The sequence below is a fragment of the Urocampus carinirostris genome, chromosome 5 (genome assembly GCF_059441175.1).
Source record: "Urocampus carinirostris isolate Australia breed hairy pipefish chromosome 5, RoL_Ucar_1.0, whole genome shotgun sequence".
NCBI classification, from domain to species: domain Eukaryota; kingdom Metazoa; phylum Chordata; class Actinopteri; order Syngnathiformes; family Syngnathidae; genus Urocampus; species Urocampus carinirostris.
In genome coordinates this window covers 31163217-31181144 of record NC_142353.1, presented here as the reverse complement: position 1 = coordinate 31181144, position 17928 = coordinate 31163217, and the positions used below count along the sequence as shown (strand labels likewise).

The window sequence follows — 17928 nt, the reverse complement described above, 5'->3', positions numbered from 1 at the left end:
CAAAACATTGTAGCAGCTAAACTTCGATGTTTGTAAACCAACGGAAAAAAATCTGTACCAAATGTATACATACATAAATATATACATACATATATACTATATATATACATACACATATATACAGTAAAGAATATTTGAAGACCCTGAAACGGTTAGCGGTGGAAAGTAAACAATTCCAGTAATTACACAATTACCTGATCTTAAACCAAAAAACAGCACATGTCAAGGTCCGTCTTAAGTTTGTATATGACCATTTGGATGATACAGAGGAGTCATGGGAGAAAGATTTGTGGTCATAATTCCACTAAGTGTGTTTGGAGGAAAAAGAATGAAGAGTACAATCCGAAGAACACCATCCCTACTCTGAAGCATGGGGGTGGTAGCATCATGCTTTGGGGGTGTTCTTCTGCACAGGGGACAAGACGAGTGCACTACATTAAAGAGAGGATGACTGGCACCCTGTATTGTGAGATTTTGGGGAACAACCTCCTTCCATCAGCCAGAGCATTGAAGATGGGTCGTGGCTGGGTCTTCCAACATGACAACAACCCGAAGCACACAGCCAGGAAAACCAAGGAGTGGCTCTAGAAGAAGTAAGAAGCATAAAAAGGTTCTGGCATGGCGCAGCCAGTCTCAAGACCTGAACCCAATTGAAAATCTTTGGAGGGAGCTCAAACTCTGCGTTTCCCAGAAACCTGACTGATCTTGAGAAGATATGTGTGGAGGAGTGGGCCAAGATCCCTCCTTCAGTGTGTGCAAACCTGATGAAAGACTACAGGAAACATTTATAAGTTTAAAAAAAGACAAACAAATCAAAATAGTATATTTTCTGCATTAAAAAAAGTGTTCCAGCATATAGAATGACCAGAATCAGAACTCAGAAAAACTGTAAATGCTGTCTCAATACCATCATGAAAGTAGAAAATTCCGGTCTGTTGTGGGGCTAAACCAGGGGCTATCCCAACCCAACTTGAAGCACAAATCTCCAAACGCACTTGACTTTACCACAAAAGTGCGCAACGTGCAAGGTTAGGAGGCGTAAGATAAGACAAATGCTCAGTGCCCACGCACTCATGTCCCCTCCCCTCAAATAAACATTGTGATGTCATTCAGGGCCCCTGCTGAATGGCTTAAGAGCACATCTGGGCTACAAGGTAGAAAAGACGGGAGGCCCAGAGGAATATCGGCGTGGATACTATGCACAGGGTTCGTACACCCTTCTAATGGCCAAATTCAAGCACTTAGAAAGCCAATTTTACAAGTACCATTGTTAGAAAAATACAGTGTGAATTGTTAATTTTGCAGATCCACAGATATATCTGCGATTTACGTATATGATGTTTAATCTTGCTTATGCATTTATCAAGACATATAATATATACTGTAAAATTAGGACTATAAGCTGCAATTTTTCTCCCCAAGCTTTCAACCCTGCGGCTTATGCAATAATGTGGCCAATTTATGCATTTTTTTCTAACGGCTGCCAGGGGCGCCTGAGCAGTAGAGGTAAGAATGAGACACGTGGAATATATCAGTCGAGGAACACGCAAGTTTAAAGTAAAAAAAATAGCATTAAAAGACCCTCATCATTGAAAAGGTGTCAATCAAAAGGGTGAGAGCTAACTACAATATTTGGAATAATTTTAGGAATCCATCTATTTGTAAACAGAACTTATATGGCGATACGAACAGATTACAAGAAGCAACGTCCAAAGAAGCAGACATGTTTAAGGTGGCTAGCTATTTCTCTGTCAGGATTATCGTGTGGTTTGAAGTAAATAGTTTACATGGTTGGATTCTATGGATGTCACAAAGCCATTTTCACGGACGTTCAAAGAAGTTGAGGATGGCCATGGGATGTAATGGTGAGTTATGCTGGCTTTATAGTTTTCGGGTATTTGGTTTTAGACTGATCGTTGTTTCTCTAAAATGTATATTATATAATGGTCATCATATCTTGAATCCCGAGCTTTCCAATGATATGTGGCATGACGTATTTCAATGACACGTGACATGCATTTGGTTATCAAAAGTCCGGCAGCCCACCGGCGGGCAGGCAGAATGTTAAGGGGTTAAGGTACCGTACATTATTAGAACTATTTCTGTTTACCGTCTTTCTTTTTGATTATCTCATGTTTTAATTTGGGCACATCCGGTCAGGTTCATCTTATGCATGTAAAAAAAAAAAAATTCTTTGAAAATATATTGGGAGTGCCTTATAATCAGGTACCGAATTTTACGGTAGATCTTGATTAGATTGTGAATTTATATGTGTGGATCTGAAAAATAGAATAAATAGAATATCAGAAAAATCTTTCCCAATATAGGTGTTGTTTAAACTGACTGTAATATGTAGTGTACATTTTCAGTTGCAGTAAGTTCTTCCCATTACAATTTACTACTGAGAAACACTACCTTAATATTTTTGCATGTCCCTTAATAAATGTCCATAATTGATACGTAATCCTGGCACTAATACATATATCATACTGTCCTGTTTGGGTGTAGCACACACCTGTCCTCTTAGGCGATGATGCTTCATAGCACAATGCCATACAATCTAATGCCAGCTGCCGTTGATCGCGAGGGAACAAATGCAATGGTAAAGTGGAGCCATTAGAGAGCCGTGTCAGCGGCATTTTCAATCAGACTTGTTATGAAACATGAAAAATATTTTAAGCATTTGCAATAGTGCTACACCAACAAATCGACCAAATCGATTAAAATCGATGATTAAAAGCGATTCTTTGTATCACGTGATTTATGAGCCACCAAGAGCGTTAAATCAATACAAATTAGAGTGCACACCATTTTGTAGTGACACTGGGGATTGTAGTACCGCTTGGGTCCAGCAGAAGGCGCCAAGTCAGTTTTTATAGAAAAAAAAAAACAATGTTAAATTCTTTATACTGTATACTACATTTTGAACATTACATCATGAACAAAATTGACATGAAAGTTTTAACTTTGTAGTGTTTGACTGTTTCATCATGAAATAAACTAAATAAAGTAAAAAGAAAAAAAATAAGAATGACATGTTTAACTCGTGAGCATATATCATTTTCATATATATGCCAAAATTTAACCTCCAAAACAAATTTGGTGACATCATTTTGAAAAGTGGGTTTGTTTACATTTTTATTAAAAAAAAAAAAATTTAAAATCTATTGCTTTTTCTTTTTGGTTTTGTATAAGTCCAAATTTAATATGATCTGTGGACAAGGTGTAGGAATAGAGTAACATATTTGCAGGTGTATAGCATACATTTATATGCATTTTTTTAAATTATCAATTGACACTTATATTTTTTTATTGTTTGACATCATAGAATATATTTTCATCTATCTGTCTAAAACTTAAATATTTGAATGAATAAGAGGGAAATTATAAAGCCGATTCATCGATTTATTGAAAAAATAATCGACGAAGCCCTAATTCGCAAGGACCTAAACCCAAAAATCAAGCATTTTTCAATTATTGAAAACACAACATAAATACTCAAGCGCTTATTTTCACGGATTTTAAGCACCCATATAACCCTTTATATATTTCATTACCGGAAACCAACATATTCAAGCAGTTACCGCACGACTAATTCCGCATATGCTCGTTTGTTGTCGAAGGCTTTCCATTAAAATTAAGTAAAAATGCACTAATAGTGCCGAGGTGCCAAGCAAACAATGGGCAAATATTCATTAGTGAGGGACTAATGGAATCTTAATGGAAACTCTAAAAACACAGTCGCTTTTAGACAAACTGGACCGTTGGTTAAACTAATAAGACATACTGGAGTAATGTTTACAAATCGGCTAATGAATAAAAGAAATGGCGTTAAAAGTTACGGACTGGCAATTCTTGAGTATGCTCGCCGCGCGTCTTGTGATGCTTTTCTTTGTGGAGCGGACCTGCGTTTTGGGCCCAGGAAGCCGGGCCCTCTGCCATATTCGGAGCCTGCCCACACGTCCGCCTGCCGCCCACTAGGAAGAGGAAATTAAAACCATTCCTTCCTGTCATTTCTCCACCGCTGGAGCACAAGAAGGTCTTACGCGCTAAAGCTGACCTGCATGTCTTCAAAAGCATTTGTGTATGCTTTGTTGAGTTGATGTTTTTTAATGTGGTGGAAAATGTTTCATCTTTTAATAAATGGTTGAGAGAATTGGGGGAAAAATGTGTTAAAAGGCCTCTCCATACGCTTCACGTCCTGGGAGGAGCCACGGGAGGAAGCAAAACCTTAACAAGCCCTCCGGAAGATGAGTGGGAGCATCCAACCACTCCCTTAAGTACTTCTGCTTTGCATGCCTGGCTGTGTGTGTGTTTATGAAAAAAAAAGCTAGAGAAAGGAATGGAATAGCAGTCGCTGCCTGCTCGGATGGGGGCGACGTTTAGGAACAAGAAGCGTATAAACTGTCTTCCAGACGCACGTCCACCACCGCGGGACTGCTCCGACCCTTGTTCTCGTTCCCAAAGAGCACATGGCCGTTCTTCCGGTCCTTGAGCGCTTATCTCATTGGGAAGCAATTTTTCGGATAGTAAAATGCTATTGCAACCACGTGGCATTGAACGCTTCCGCTACACTAAATAAAAAAAATATAAGATACCATTTCAGCGGGCAGATAATTATGCACAGTTAAAAATCATTTTTCCAATATGCAAACTATTTTAAGAAATATTCTATATATGAGATTTGTTATATCAGATTGGAAACCTTATTCAAAAATAAAAAACAAAACTATTTCATTAGAATAAGTTCAACTTTTAGTAAAATTAGAAATATTTGAACAAGCGAAAGTCTCTGCCAATAGAAAAATATATTTTTAAATTGCGGGGATTGAGAAGGAAATTAAATGTTTTGTGTTTAAGGAGTATGTTAGGAGTGACAAGATTGGATAGATTGAGAAATGAAATTGTGAGAGACAGAACTGGAGTAGTACCGGAACTGAGCAAGCGTGTGGTTGAGAGAGTACTCTGTTGGTTTGGACACATGGAGAGGATGGATGAGGAGCGAATGTTGAAGATGATCTACAGAGCAGAAGTAAATGGAAGAAGACCAAGAGGAAGGCCGTGATTGACGTGGATGGATGGTGTTGAGTGCACTGAAAGAAAGAGGTCTTAACGTAGTGGAAGATAGAGGTCTTGTTTGTGATAAGAGAGGTGTTGTAAAAGGATAGTGGGATGTTTAGACGTGTTCTAAGGGATGCGCAGGGCACCCGTATGATGCGGCAGGGGTAAACCAGTGAAAGCTGTCGGGCCCTGCTGTTGAACAGAAGAGTGTGTTGTGTCACAATGACCCGAGTGACATGGCCGCTTTCTTGTGACCCGTTTTATCTGGAGGGACAAAAGCATGACCAACTTGGATGCTTAGGTGCTTAACTTGTTTGGGTGTTCGGGCATTTGGGTAGGCCATGGTCCAAACATTTTTGTGTGGTTTTTTTTCTTACTTTTTCCCTTTTCTTCTTTTCTTTTTTTGTGTGTATGCGTTTGTCTTGCTGTCGGTCACCCCTCTCGATGGACATGACCAGGGTAGAAAGACAGATAGAAATTACGGGGATGGATAGAAGGATGAACTTACTTTTTCAGTGGGTCGATGACAGTCTTTTGAATCTGGTTGACCTGGAGTGTAAAGAAAAACAAAAACAAAAAAACACATCAGCATCAAAAGGTGGCGAAATTACAAATTGTCAAATTGAGTTACACTCAAACTAAATACCTGTAACATTTCTCACTCATTAGCAACAATGTTGCTCTGCAAATGACAATATAAATTTCGAACAGGAGACTCAGATAAAGGGGGGAGGGTGTATGAGCAGGAGAATCAGTTGAGCATAGCTCACAAAAATCACAAACTTTGCTGATGATTTTATTGCATACAGAACCCCGAGGTGAAAGCCGTGAATATTCATCAAGCTTGATATACAAAAGGATGCAACTGTCAAGGGACGGACATGAAAGCAAAGCCCCGCTGATTTCAAATCCTGTGGAAGGTGGGCCGCCATACAAGATGAAAGTTCTTTGCAAACAAACAATTTAAACAATAACGGTTTATCTTTTTGTTTTTGGGATAAATTTTCCTTCTGGGTGCTAGAGTGAACCGTCAGGCGGAAAGGAGGGAGGGTAAATTTGGGGGTGTGAACGAACAATCTAATTTCAAGACCTTGGGCCTCTGCGCAAGTTTCTTCAGGACCCTAAATTATATTTGAAGCACCATTAACTAACACCGATGGGATCATTGAATAGAGCAGACATGAAGAAGACTATGAAGATAAAGATGATGCAGTCTTAAACATGAGTAAATATAACAAGTTGGACCATTTTAACATTTGGGTTCATTTGATCCAACTTTCTTTGCCGACTTAGTTTGTGTAAATCTATATATATTTTTTTGTTTTAGAGAAAAGGCCACTTTTTTACACCCATAAAAGCAAGTACCTCTCTTTTTGACAACCATAAAAAGGTCATATGTGAACAAATCAACCTTTATTCGTCATTTTATGTTTGAAAAATAACCCCCAAAAATATTCCATTAAAAAGCAAAAAATAGGAGTTTATTTTATTTATTTTTAAAAAATGAGGAATTTCCCTTTGAAGAGCAGAGAAATGGGTTGTTTGTTTATAACAAGCTAAATAATTGGGACACATTGGACAAACCAACACCAAATAACTGAGTCATTTTGTTTAAAACAACCCCCCCAAAAATCGTCTGTGTTTCTTTTTAAACACAAAACAATTGTGTGGTTTGTGGAGAAGAACCTTGAAAGTGAGTCATATTAGACAAACCATCTCTTAAAACTGGCTCGTTTTATTTCAAACAACCTTAACTTATTCGTTGCCATTGAAGGGTGTAGACGTCATTGGCAATTGCCATTTGCGGCCATGGATAGCAATGGCAGTGAGTTAATCAGTGGGTAATTTTGTGTTAAACCACCATAGACTTAAGTTGTTCTTGTATATCTATGGTTCCCAAACTATGGCCTGCAAGACAGATAATGCCCACCTCCACATACCAAACAGCATTTTGACGCGCCTTTTTTTCAACCAGAGAAAGGATTCAAAGTCTTAAGTGCAAGTTTGTGGTTGGAATTGGATAAAAACTAGGGTTGCCGCAGTGAGAGTGCTGAACTCGGACCAATATAACACATTACACTAGTTTTACGATCAGTGCATTGGCTCCACGTGCATATCAGGATCAATTTTGAGGTGCTTTTACTATTTTTATTTGGGCCATCCGATCTGTCTTATTTCCTTTTATTTCTTTCAGCCGTCACAATTCCTGAGGTCCTCTCGCAGCAGTTTGTTGACTGTTTCTAGGGTAAAGACCAAAACCTAAGATGAAGCCACTTTGGTCCTCACAGAAATTTAGATCCATTTTGACCTAATTTGAGTTATTTTTGACCCAATGTATTTTTTTGAGGGGGGGGTGAGCAATGATCTGTTTTCTGCCGCTATCGTAGGAAGGACAGCTGAAACGGCAATCTAACGAAACAAAGCGAGGTCGCAGCTGTGCGATGTGAAAATGCCCCGACCGCCTATGAGAAACCACGGGAACGCCGAGACACATTTCCATGCGCTTGATTGTGGTTGGAGGGGAGGAAAAAAAGAAAAGAAACAGCAACAACAAACTGAGTGTATGGGAATTCACATTCTCTTTTGTTTTACATATTCGCTGCTGCTTCTGAAAGGTGAGCGCAAGCGGCGAGGAGGGAGAAGAAGATCAGCGGCGGATTTGCTTAAGCATGCCGGTGCCCTCTACCCTCTCCCCCTTCCCACAGTAAGGAGGGGCGAAACTATTCCTCTGAGGCCCAAGCCGAGCCTGAGGCCGGCTCTACAGCACTGTCTCTATCAGTGAGTCACGGGGCAGAGGCCATCCCGACACGCAGGCCTGCCCAAAAATACAACGCGGATCGCAGAGGAAATCAATATCCCCTCCAAACGCCGCATCTCCACCGCGCCGCAGCCATCTACGCCGGGGCTCGGCTTTGGCAGCGGTGCGCCGGCGGGGCTGCGCGCCCTTCTTCAGCCCCAGAAATAAACACACAGACCTGGGCCGCCGCTGCCTTCATTATTGCGCCGCAATCGGCGCGCTCTCTTCTCGCTCGCGGGGCCCGCGGCGACGCATCTCGTCTCAGTGCTGAGCCAAGGGTGGCTTGCTTTTGTGTGTTTTTTTCGCTGTAGGTTCCGACAGAATCGGCGGCCGGCTTCGTGCCCGGTGCTCAAGAACACCTAGCCGAGGTGATTCGGCGCAGCTTTCTTGCCTTGAGCTCATGTTTAGCCACTTTACCAAAAGTCAAAATGGAATGAAGGTGAGGAAGTTTATTTAGCGAGTGAGGGAATTTCAATTGCGACGAGCTGTCGATTCCTCTTTAGTAGAAGGCTGTCCATCATCAGATGTGGGCTGCAACGATTAGTTAATCTTGTCAACAAAAATCGATAATAGAATTCCATTGTCGACTGTTGTCGCCAGACACGTTTTTACAACAGACGGAGGCATTTTGACATCAATATAATCCGTGCTGAGAGTCGCTTATTCATTTGATAGCGTCTGTTTCGAGCGGTGACATAAACCTACAAAAATTGTGGCGTCAACATCTAGTACGTGTACCAAAACTTGTAAAGGTCTGGGAACATTTTAGCCTGGATACGGCAAATAAAAGGACCAATCGCTGCTTAGCGCTTTGGTTATCTCTGGTGCACTGCTTCACGGATTTTGTATTGTCTTTATTGATAAACACATCGGGCATTGTGTTCTGCAGCAGAGAGCAAATGCTAGCATGGGGCAAGTTTGGTGTGTGTTGTTGGATGCCCACGTGCGCAACTGTGTTAGGCTGGTGTATGCTTTTAGCAGCTTCTCACATTGAAAAGAAATTCATCAATTTGATCAGACTCTTAGAAAAGTCAGAAGAGAGCAAAAAAAGCGGGTGCTTTGCAGATTATTATCGGCTTCGGGAAGCGACTGAGGTGCCGTCGGAAGAGAAGGCAATAACGTTGCTGCAGGTCCGGCCTACTGCTATGTAACAGCTTTCACGAACTACCCCTGCCGAGCCTGTGTCTTATCCTTACCAGATTCATTACCCGAGGAACGGATGACTAAAAGTCGTGGAAAACATTCAGGACGGTTGTATTTTAAATCATTGCTGAGACCTGGCTCATTTCGAGGATACCAGATGTTTGCATGCAACTAGCGCCGCTCTCTAACGCACTGTCCAACACTGAAGCGAGAAGCCCTCTAATTTTGTTAAACTTTTTATGAACATAAAGACCATTCATTCTACTGCAATTCTGAATTTGATATTTTTATTTCTGTAAATCTATGGTTTTTATTTTGTCACAGTTGTATACTCTCAGTCGGTAAAGACGTCATCTTGAGGTAAGTTTGACCCTAGGGGGGTTTTATAAAGGGGTGTTGCTTATTTGCGGATTTTCACTTTTCGCAGGGGCTCTGGTCCCCATTAACCGCGTTAACTGAGGGTTAACTGTACGTGCAAAGCTGGCAAAGCAGGGGTTGTGTTTCATGGCAGTAGCTCAGTGATGCAGGGACATTTAAAAAGCAAGGCAGACAGTCGTACGAAACCTATTTTGACTCCCCGTGGTAGGATTTAAATAACGTTGAAGCCAATATGGTTTTGATGATATGTACATTTTATACAGGTTTATGTAGCTATAAAATTGAGCTAGAGCGTTATGCCAGACTGAGTCTAAAACGTATTTGAAATTAAATGCAGGCAGTCTGAAAAACAAACGTCAGTTGTTAAAACATAAAAAATGACAAAGGTCAGTTGTTAAAACCGTTTGATTTCAAATTGTTGTATTGTTTGGTTTATTTGTAACAGACTTTGCAGTAGATCGCTGATTGCACTTTTGTTTCATTTACTGTTCTAATACTGCTAATGAGCCTGTTGTTAGTTTACAGGGATAAAAATGTTAACTTGATTTCAATTTTACATTTGTTTGCCTGTCCCAAAAAATGGACAGAGGTTTATTTATAGTTTTATGTCTCTCCTGACCGAGCACTGCGCTTAATTGGTATTTGATTTTTACTCAATTTTTTCATATGAATTTCCAGTATGTTCAATAAAAGATGTTTTTTTTCTTTGTATCTATTTTTCTTGTGTTTGTCATAATTTTCCACATAATTTAATCAATTCATGCTAAACTTAAGAAAAGGTCACCCTAACATCAGTAATTACTTTTGTTTTGAATAGATAGATAGATAGATACTTTATTCATCCCCGAAGGGAAATTCACATTTCCAGCAGCATCCCTGAGCTGAGAACAGTACAATAATAAAGCCAAAAGAATACAATATACAAATACCCAGTGTGACGTGCAAATGCCCACTGTAGCGTGTTATATAGAGTAACTAAATAGTGCTACACAGAATACATATTGCAGTAAGATTCGGTAATATCCAATGTAGGTGGTGTGGTTTTATAATAATAATAATAATAATTTCCTTGTATTGTCATTCTGTGTAACAATGTACACAGAACGAAATGTCGGTTGCACCTGACCCGTTGTAGCGAGCCGATGCAGCCGCAGCCAACAGAGGGCGCCGCCGACCACTTTTTAAGTCTTAGGAATGACTCGGCCGGGGCGCGAACCACCGACCTCCCAGTCTCAAAGCGGGCGCCTTACCATCTAGGCTACTGAGTGGGCCTTTACTCTGCCGGGTGGAGTTAAAGAGCCTCATGGCATGAGGAAGAAAAGATCTATTCAGTCTGTCCGTAGTACAAGACAGTGAATAATAATGATTAAAGCGATGTCATTGCATTGTTCTTAAAAGCAAACAATGGATGAATTCAAATCATTTCCGTCACAATTATCACCTCTGGGCCTCTTTTATACGTGCTAGTGAGCTAATGCTCGACCACCCCTGCTCCCACCTGTATTTGGGATTTATTTTTGCCTGTTCGGAACAAGTTTGAACCAGGCAATCAATGCATAGGACATGTCACTTAAAGCTGGCTAGTGGTCCTGATCGGTTGTGCTGGGGTTTTTTTCTGGGTTCCTGTTGTCTTTCGATTTATTTTGGTCAATACTTTCTGATTTTTTTTTGAGTCCAGTGTACACTGATGTGCGTTTACTATGGTGGAACATCTGAGAATTGTATTTCAATCCACTTCCAAACACATTTTTTGAAAGATATGTTTTCTTTCATAATCAATGCCATCACAAGTTCAAATCATGTGATCGCCAGACAAAATTATTGACAACATTCCCATGCTATTTAGAATAACAAGTAACTTCAAGATTACAATGTGAAAAAATAATTGAAAGGCAACAAAACCAAAATGCAATAGAGCACAGCAATGACGCATTAACTCCTTGATCCAAAAAAAGAAAACTGTTCTAAATCTCCGGTATTACATGCTGTCAACAGAGTTGTGCACATTGTGCAACCATGATTCACACCGTACCTACCATTGGCCGGGATTCCCCTCTAAAGCTCACCAACATTCAGAAAAGTAAAAAAAGGTCATTATGAAAACAAAGAACTTTTCTTAATGGGAATCAAGCAAGCGAAATTTTGAACCCTCGTCTTTCGTGAAAAAAAATTATCTTTCTAACTTTTATCATTGTTTAGCAAACAACACTTGTACATTACCAAATTTCTCTGACATACTCCTTCCATGAAAACTTCTGAGAAAAAGTGTTTTGTGAAATTATGCAGTTCAAGCAGAAATTTCTGTGTGGTTATTTTTTTTGTTGCATTTATGATACCTTTATCTAAAAAATGCTTTTCATAGACACAAGGACACTTTGCTTTCAGACTAACTTTTTATGTCAGGAACACCGATGCCTGAACAACTCAGGCCTTTAGGAAGAACTTTCACCACGGCAATCGCGTTCCCTCGGAGGTTCGCGTTCATGCGGACGTGCATTTAACGTCATCCCTCTCTGACCTCTCTCATCTTTTTTGAAAGGAATAAGCTCTGTTAAAGCGTTAGCTGTCTGTGCGTATCCATATATTTGCTACTCTGACCAAACTACTTCACTACGCCTACTCGCCATATGGAGCCACCAACACGCTCATTTACCGGATACAGGACGCAACACTAGGAAGTTGAGCCTTCTAATAAGTAGTAGCAGATGATTGAATATTATCGTGACTTTTTTTTCTCTACCGGGATGATAATTGTGACATCATATTTTGCCAATAATTTTCTTGCATCCCTACATTTTTTATTATTTAAGAGAGTGTGATCAAATGTGATTCTAACCTTCTCCTGGTTGAAGGAGTCCATTGTCTTCATGGCTGTGTCCAAAGCTGTTATGGACTCTAAAAAGGCCTGGTCCTGCTCACAAAGTGGGTTACTCAGGAGGTCTGCGGAGATTTTCACTCCTGCTTTTGACATGGCTGTGGAACACATGTAAAGACATTTTTCAATATACACTCACTGGTCGCAACTTTAAAGAATGAAGAATGTAAAATTAATATTTGCCCAACTTAAGTGACACCTGCATCTAATGGCTGATTTTGTTAATGGGACATTCTAATATTCATCAAGGTAAACACACATAAAAAATCCCTGATGGCAAATGACAGCTCACTTTAAGGATTAATTTTCTCATTTAGAATTATTTAACTTAGTTTACTAGCATTGTGCATTGTATTATACTATATTTTTAACTATGATAAAATGAATTGTTTTTCTTGGGAAATTATTTTAATTGAAAAGGAAGTTTAAGAAATTGTCAAAATATTTTCTTAATGTAAAACAAAATTAAAAAAAGGAACAAGAAATTTTTAGAGACGGGTTGGATAGTTTGTGTCCTTAAAAGATTTAGAATGAAATGTTTTCTCTGTTAATCACAAGTTAACCCTTTAACGTTCCTGTAAAATTCGCCTAAAATCCTCATCCTTGCTGGCAGTTTATTTTATGCATCCATCCATTTTCTGTCCCGCTTATCCTAACTAGGGTCGTGGGGCTGCTGAAGCCCATCCCAGCACACTTCTCGCAGTGGGCAGGTTGCCAGCCAGTCGCAGGGCAATCGCTCATTTACACCTGGGGACAATTTGGACCGGTCAATTGACCAAACATGCAAGTTTTATTGTAACAAGGGAAAAAACTGGAGCGCCCGGAGGAAACCCACGCAGACACGCAGAGAACATGCAAACTCCCTACAGGGTGCCCGCGGGGTAGCTGGAATTGAACCATGGACTTTCGCAACATGGGGCTGCCTGCTAACCACCCAGCCGCCGTGCAACCTGTTTCCTATATCCCAGGATAAAAATGGTGGAAGTAAGAAAAGAACCTTTTCAAATACAATCCAAAGGCCAACCAAAACCCCCAAAAACATAAAAAAGGAAGATTTTATTCGAGCAATGTTAAACTATTTTGAAAAGGTACTCATGAAAAGGGTCATAAATGGCTCACGATCTACATAAAATGAGCAAAATTATGTTATTTATTTTTAACTATATGATATTTACCATTATATGTTCAAGTTATTTTTCTTGGAAAATGGTTTTAATAGGATTTTTTAATAAAAAGTTTAGATATCTTTAAAATAATTGTTTGCATTAAAATAAGTTAAAAACAGTAAAATAAGAACAATACTAAATGAGCAAAATTGTTTTTCAGTGCAATGTTACAAAAATCAATGAGTTAAATCAATACAGTTCAACTAGGAGGAGATACATTCTGAGTGAATGTAAGGTTGGGCCTAAAAAAAAAAAAAAAAAAAAAAATTATATATATATATCCAGTCTAACCTGACCTGGGCCTGCGGGTATTAAAGCCTGACTCAGCTCAAGCCTGACAAATTACCTTGGTTTGAGAGACCGAGTCCGAAGCAAACCCATAATTTTATGTTTTATTATCAAGGACTATGGAGGAAGTGGGATGATTTTGGCCACCCATAAGCCCCACCTCGAACCCCCCTATTCCACCAACTGAGTGCCCCTTTCTCTGGGTCATTTGGTACCACCGCCGATCGGGCCAATGTGCGCGGCAAGGCGGGCTGCGCGACAGGGGGACGGATTGATCTTGCGGATCCTCCACAAAAAAACAGTCAAAGAACAATGGCGGGTGGATGATGTCAAAAAAATAATACATGAATCAGGGAAAGCCCGAACTGGAACACAACGATCAACATTCCAGGTCCGATCAGACCCAATTTTCGGTTCACGCTCGGTTTAGGCTCTGGCTTAGGATCCCACCTCAAATAGTTAGGTAAGCTTGGATTCAAACAACATAATGAAGCCTGCACAAGGCAAATGACATAAATAACTTGCTCTTCAATTTGTCACATGTGAAACGAATTATCAGAACATAAAATACTTCACAGGGGTCACTTGTCATGTTGGATTTTCGCATAGGCAACATGAATCGTGGAATTGACAGCACCAATTATTACAACGGGAACTTTGTTTCGACGTGGAGTGTACGTGGCGTTGCATTATGGCTCGGGCGTCAAAACTAATGAGCTGTGTTACGGGAGACGTGAGATGACAGGAAGGTCTTTTGGTGAAAATGGCCTACATCAAAATGAGGAAGAGTCACTGCCCTGCTTTCACACTTTCCTCTGGGGGCCCACTTCCACCAATTAATTAAACCGGTGCGGTCTTCTTTCTTTTCTCACCAGCTGAAAAGGTGCTGGGTACTATTGAGATCTTGTATCAATTGATGTAGCACAAGCTGTAGGTTATAACTGCCTTGTGATGATTGGGGCGATTACTTATTAAGATTAAGTGTTGGTAAAAGCTACTCAAACACACGTATTTAACCTATATTATCGTGCAGTAGAGCAGGGGTTGGAAACTTTTTGACTAAAAAAGCCAGACAAAATACCTGTGTATTTACTTTCCGTGCAGACGGCACTGGGCGAGGGGGAAAAGGAGCGTGCACGCTGTGTGGATAGCTCAACCCATTACTACGGCTCAGCCAATCAACTTGTTCTGGCTGCTTTGCATGAGTTTTAGGGCATTTACAGTTTGTTCTGTTGGTTTTCTAGATTGTTTGATGACCTTCCATATAAAACATTATTTTGCAATGTACAGCCAAACCAGGATCTTTGTGCGACGCCTTGACTGTAAATTGTAGTTGATACACTGGATCGAAACATCTATATTCAATGTCTTCCCGGCTTTGCACATGCTAAAATCGTCCAGGCATGTAACAATGCAGTGAATAATTGCCCATGTTTAATTTTACCTCCAAGTCAGTACAGTACTCATGAAAAGGGCCATGGATGGCTCGCGATCCACAGGGCTCCGACCCCTGCAATAGAGCCTTGTTCTCATTGGATTAACAGGTAGGTGGAGTCATTCCATTTTGGGTGAATGACATCCAATTTATACGCTGTTTTCAAATTTTGACAATCTTGATTGCAGCATATTTTCTTACCTTTCCAATAACATTTTATCAATAAAATTTGAACAATATCAATGAAGCAATGAAACTTTTTTTTAAACAAGGGATTGTTCTCTTGAATAACAATTACCATATTTTCCACACTTTAAAACCCCAAATTGTCTAGAATTTTGAAAGTGTGCCTTATTATCCAGTGCCCCTTATAGACAGCAAAGTACGTTGGAAAAGCATACAGTATTTAAACATGTGCGTTACTACATGATGTTTTATGATATACTACCGTTTTTGTGCAATGATTGAACAATAAAAAAACATTGAAAAGCATTGTATGCACCAAGAATCCAACCAAGGTCGCAGCTGTAAGAGTTAACCGCTAGCCCAACAGTAATTCAGATGACATACAAAAAGGCATTCAATTTTATCTTATTATCACACTATTCTTACTTAAGGTGCCAGAAACGAATGATAGGGAATGGAGAAAACTGAAAGTTCACCATGAAAGATATAAATTAACAAAAAGTCTGATTTATTATCAGATACTCCAAAGCTCGTCATGCTTTTTAGCGTTTATTTTATATCTTTCACAACGACTTTCTTCATTCTCTAACATTTGTTTCTGGTACAGTCAGCAAAATAGTGTGAAATGAGATAAAATCAAATGCCTTTCGTGTCTCATCTGTATCGCTCGTGGTATAGTGGTCAAGTTTCGGCGTCGTCACTACCGCAACTTGGGTTTGATCAATGCTGCTTGTGCATAAATTGTGTGATTTTGGTCAGAAACATTTTTCGATTGCTTCAATCAATGCACTAATATATAACTACAATACTATACTGTACTATACTGTAGTGTTAGCGCTTAATATGAATAATTTTAACAGAATAAGAAGTTGATCGAGGAAGAAATTTGATTATTTGAGAAGGGATCAGCCAATCCTACAAAATTTAGGAAATCAGGGCTGATGGGGGAAGTCAAGAAACCAGTGAATCACTTGTTTTATGAGCAACAAATGCATAAATGAAAGAATAAATGAAAAAAGAAATGCAAAGACAAGCGTTGATGTATTGAAGTCTGGTTTTGGGAGTGACCAAAACTGGTTTTCTTTCATGCTTCTATCATGTCATTGAAGCCCATGCAGAAACCAATCCACTAATAGCAAACGAAAAATTAACATTGTTTTCTTCTGCACAGGAATCTACCTTCATCTTTTTCAACACTGAGAACTATCTTTGTCTTTTTAGCCAAAAAAATCGCTTCTATGCAGAAATCTAACATTGTTTTCCTTTACATGGTAAGCTAGCATCTTTTACACTGAAAATAAGCATTTTCTTAGTGGTAAGCTAACGTTGGCTATTAAAACTAAAAATTGACAAAGGGTAGCAACATTTGTTTTTGATGATTAGCTGGATCATTGCATTTGCTGAAAAAACGTGACATGTAGTCCATAGGGACTTATGTAGGTCTAGATTTTTTTCTACCCAATCATGCTTTTTGTGACTAGTCTGACTTATGCTCAACAAAACAGTATTTCCCAATTAAAATTATTCTACAAACCCGATCAATGTCCTATTTTTCTCTCTTTTAGATAAACCAACAAAAGAAACAGTTAAAAAAAATCTACCAATGACACACTGTTGCAGCCATTCTAAAATGTGTTCGTATGCAGTATAACAGCAGATGATCTGCAGCTCTACAATCTTTTTATCTCGTTTGTTGAGTGGTTCCAAAACCTGGCACATGAGCAAACAAACTGAAACAAGAAAAATATCCCTATAGCCCTTGAAAAACCTGCCAATCAACAAATGGCGATCAACTGTGGCAGAACAAACCTAAATCAGCCTCAGTACTTTTCTTCATGTCCTTGTGAAGCTTTTTTGTCTGATCCTCTAGCCTGTGTGACAAGAAGAATGATTATCAGCAACAATATCTGCTATGGTGATGCATGCAGCAAATATGAGCCAATGGCTTTTTATACGCATATAAGAGTTTATTCTCAACAATAGAAACGAGCTGTCGGAAAAAAGTTCAACAAAGGAAAAATAAATTACACATACCACTGATTTCATATACAGTCTTGATAGCATTTTTTTCCGAGATAATTAACAAAACAGTTAAGTGTTCTTGTTAACATCGACCATATTTTCTCTGAAAGCATTAATGTCTTCCGTCGTTTCACTGTACATATTCCATTGATGGGTGTTAAAAACGGCAATTACCAAACTAAGGAGGCTTAAAACACGCCACGTTCATTATGTCAATTGAAGCAAATGAGGGGTTTACAATTTCCCCTGAGGCCACTGTCACATCTTTCCTCTTGGTTTGATGAACCAGGAAATCAATGAGGTTTTATTTCTAAATTTACAGGATTTTTGCTTCAACCAACCCAGGAAAGCAGGCCTTTTTGTACATAACCTAGAAAGTTGGATCACATTGATCCATGTATTTGGATTGTAAACCCACTCCAAAAAATACTCAAACATCCGATTATTTTGAACATGGAAAAAGGAAATTCCCCTAAGAAAACTGACGATGGGTTATTTTGTCCAATGCAACCCCCCAAAACTGTTTTTCCTTCCAAAAAAATCCAGAAAATTGAGAATTTGTTATATGACCCAGAAA

The 17928-nt window shown here is 39.3% G+C and overlaps 1 protein-coding gene across 1 annotated transcript in view; it reads right to left on the bottom strand.

The window, feature by feature from the left end:
• bin3 (bridging integrator 3) overlaps positions 1-17928 on the bottom strand; it is a 61597-nt gene that overhangs the window by 24845 nt on the left and 18824 nt on the right. The window contains exons 4-6 of the mRNA XM_088336445.1: positions 17139-17200; positions 12216-12352; positions 5570-5610 (exon numbers count right to left, since the gene is read on the bottom strand). Coding sequence (XP_088192571.1) covers positions 5570-5610; positions 12216-12352; positions 17139-17200 — 240 coding nt within the window. The remainder of the gene's footprint in view (positions 1-5569; positions 5611-12215; positions 12353-17138; positions 17201-17928) is intronic.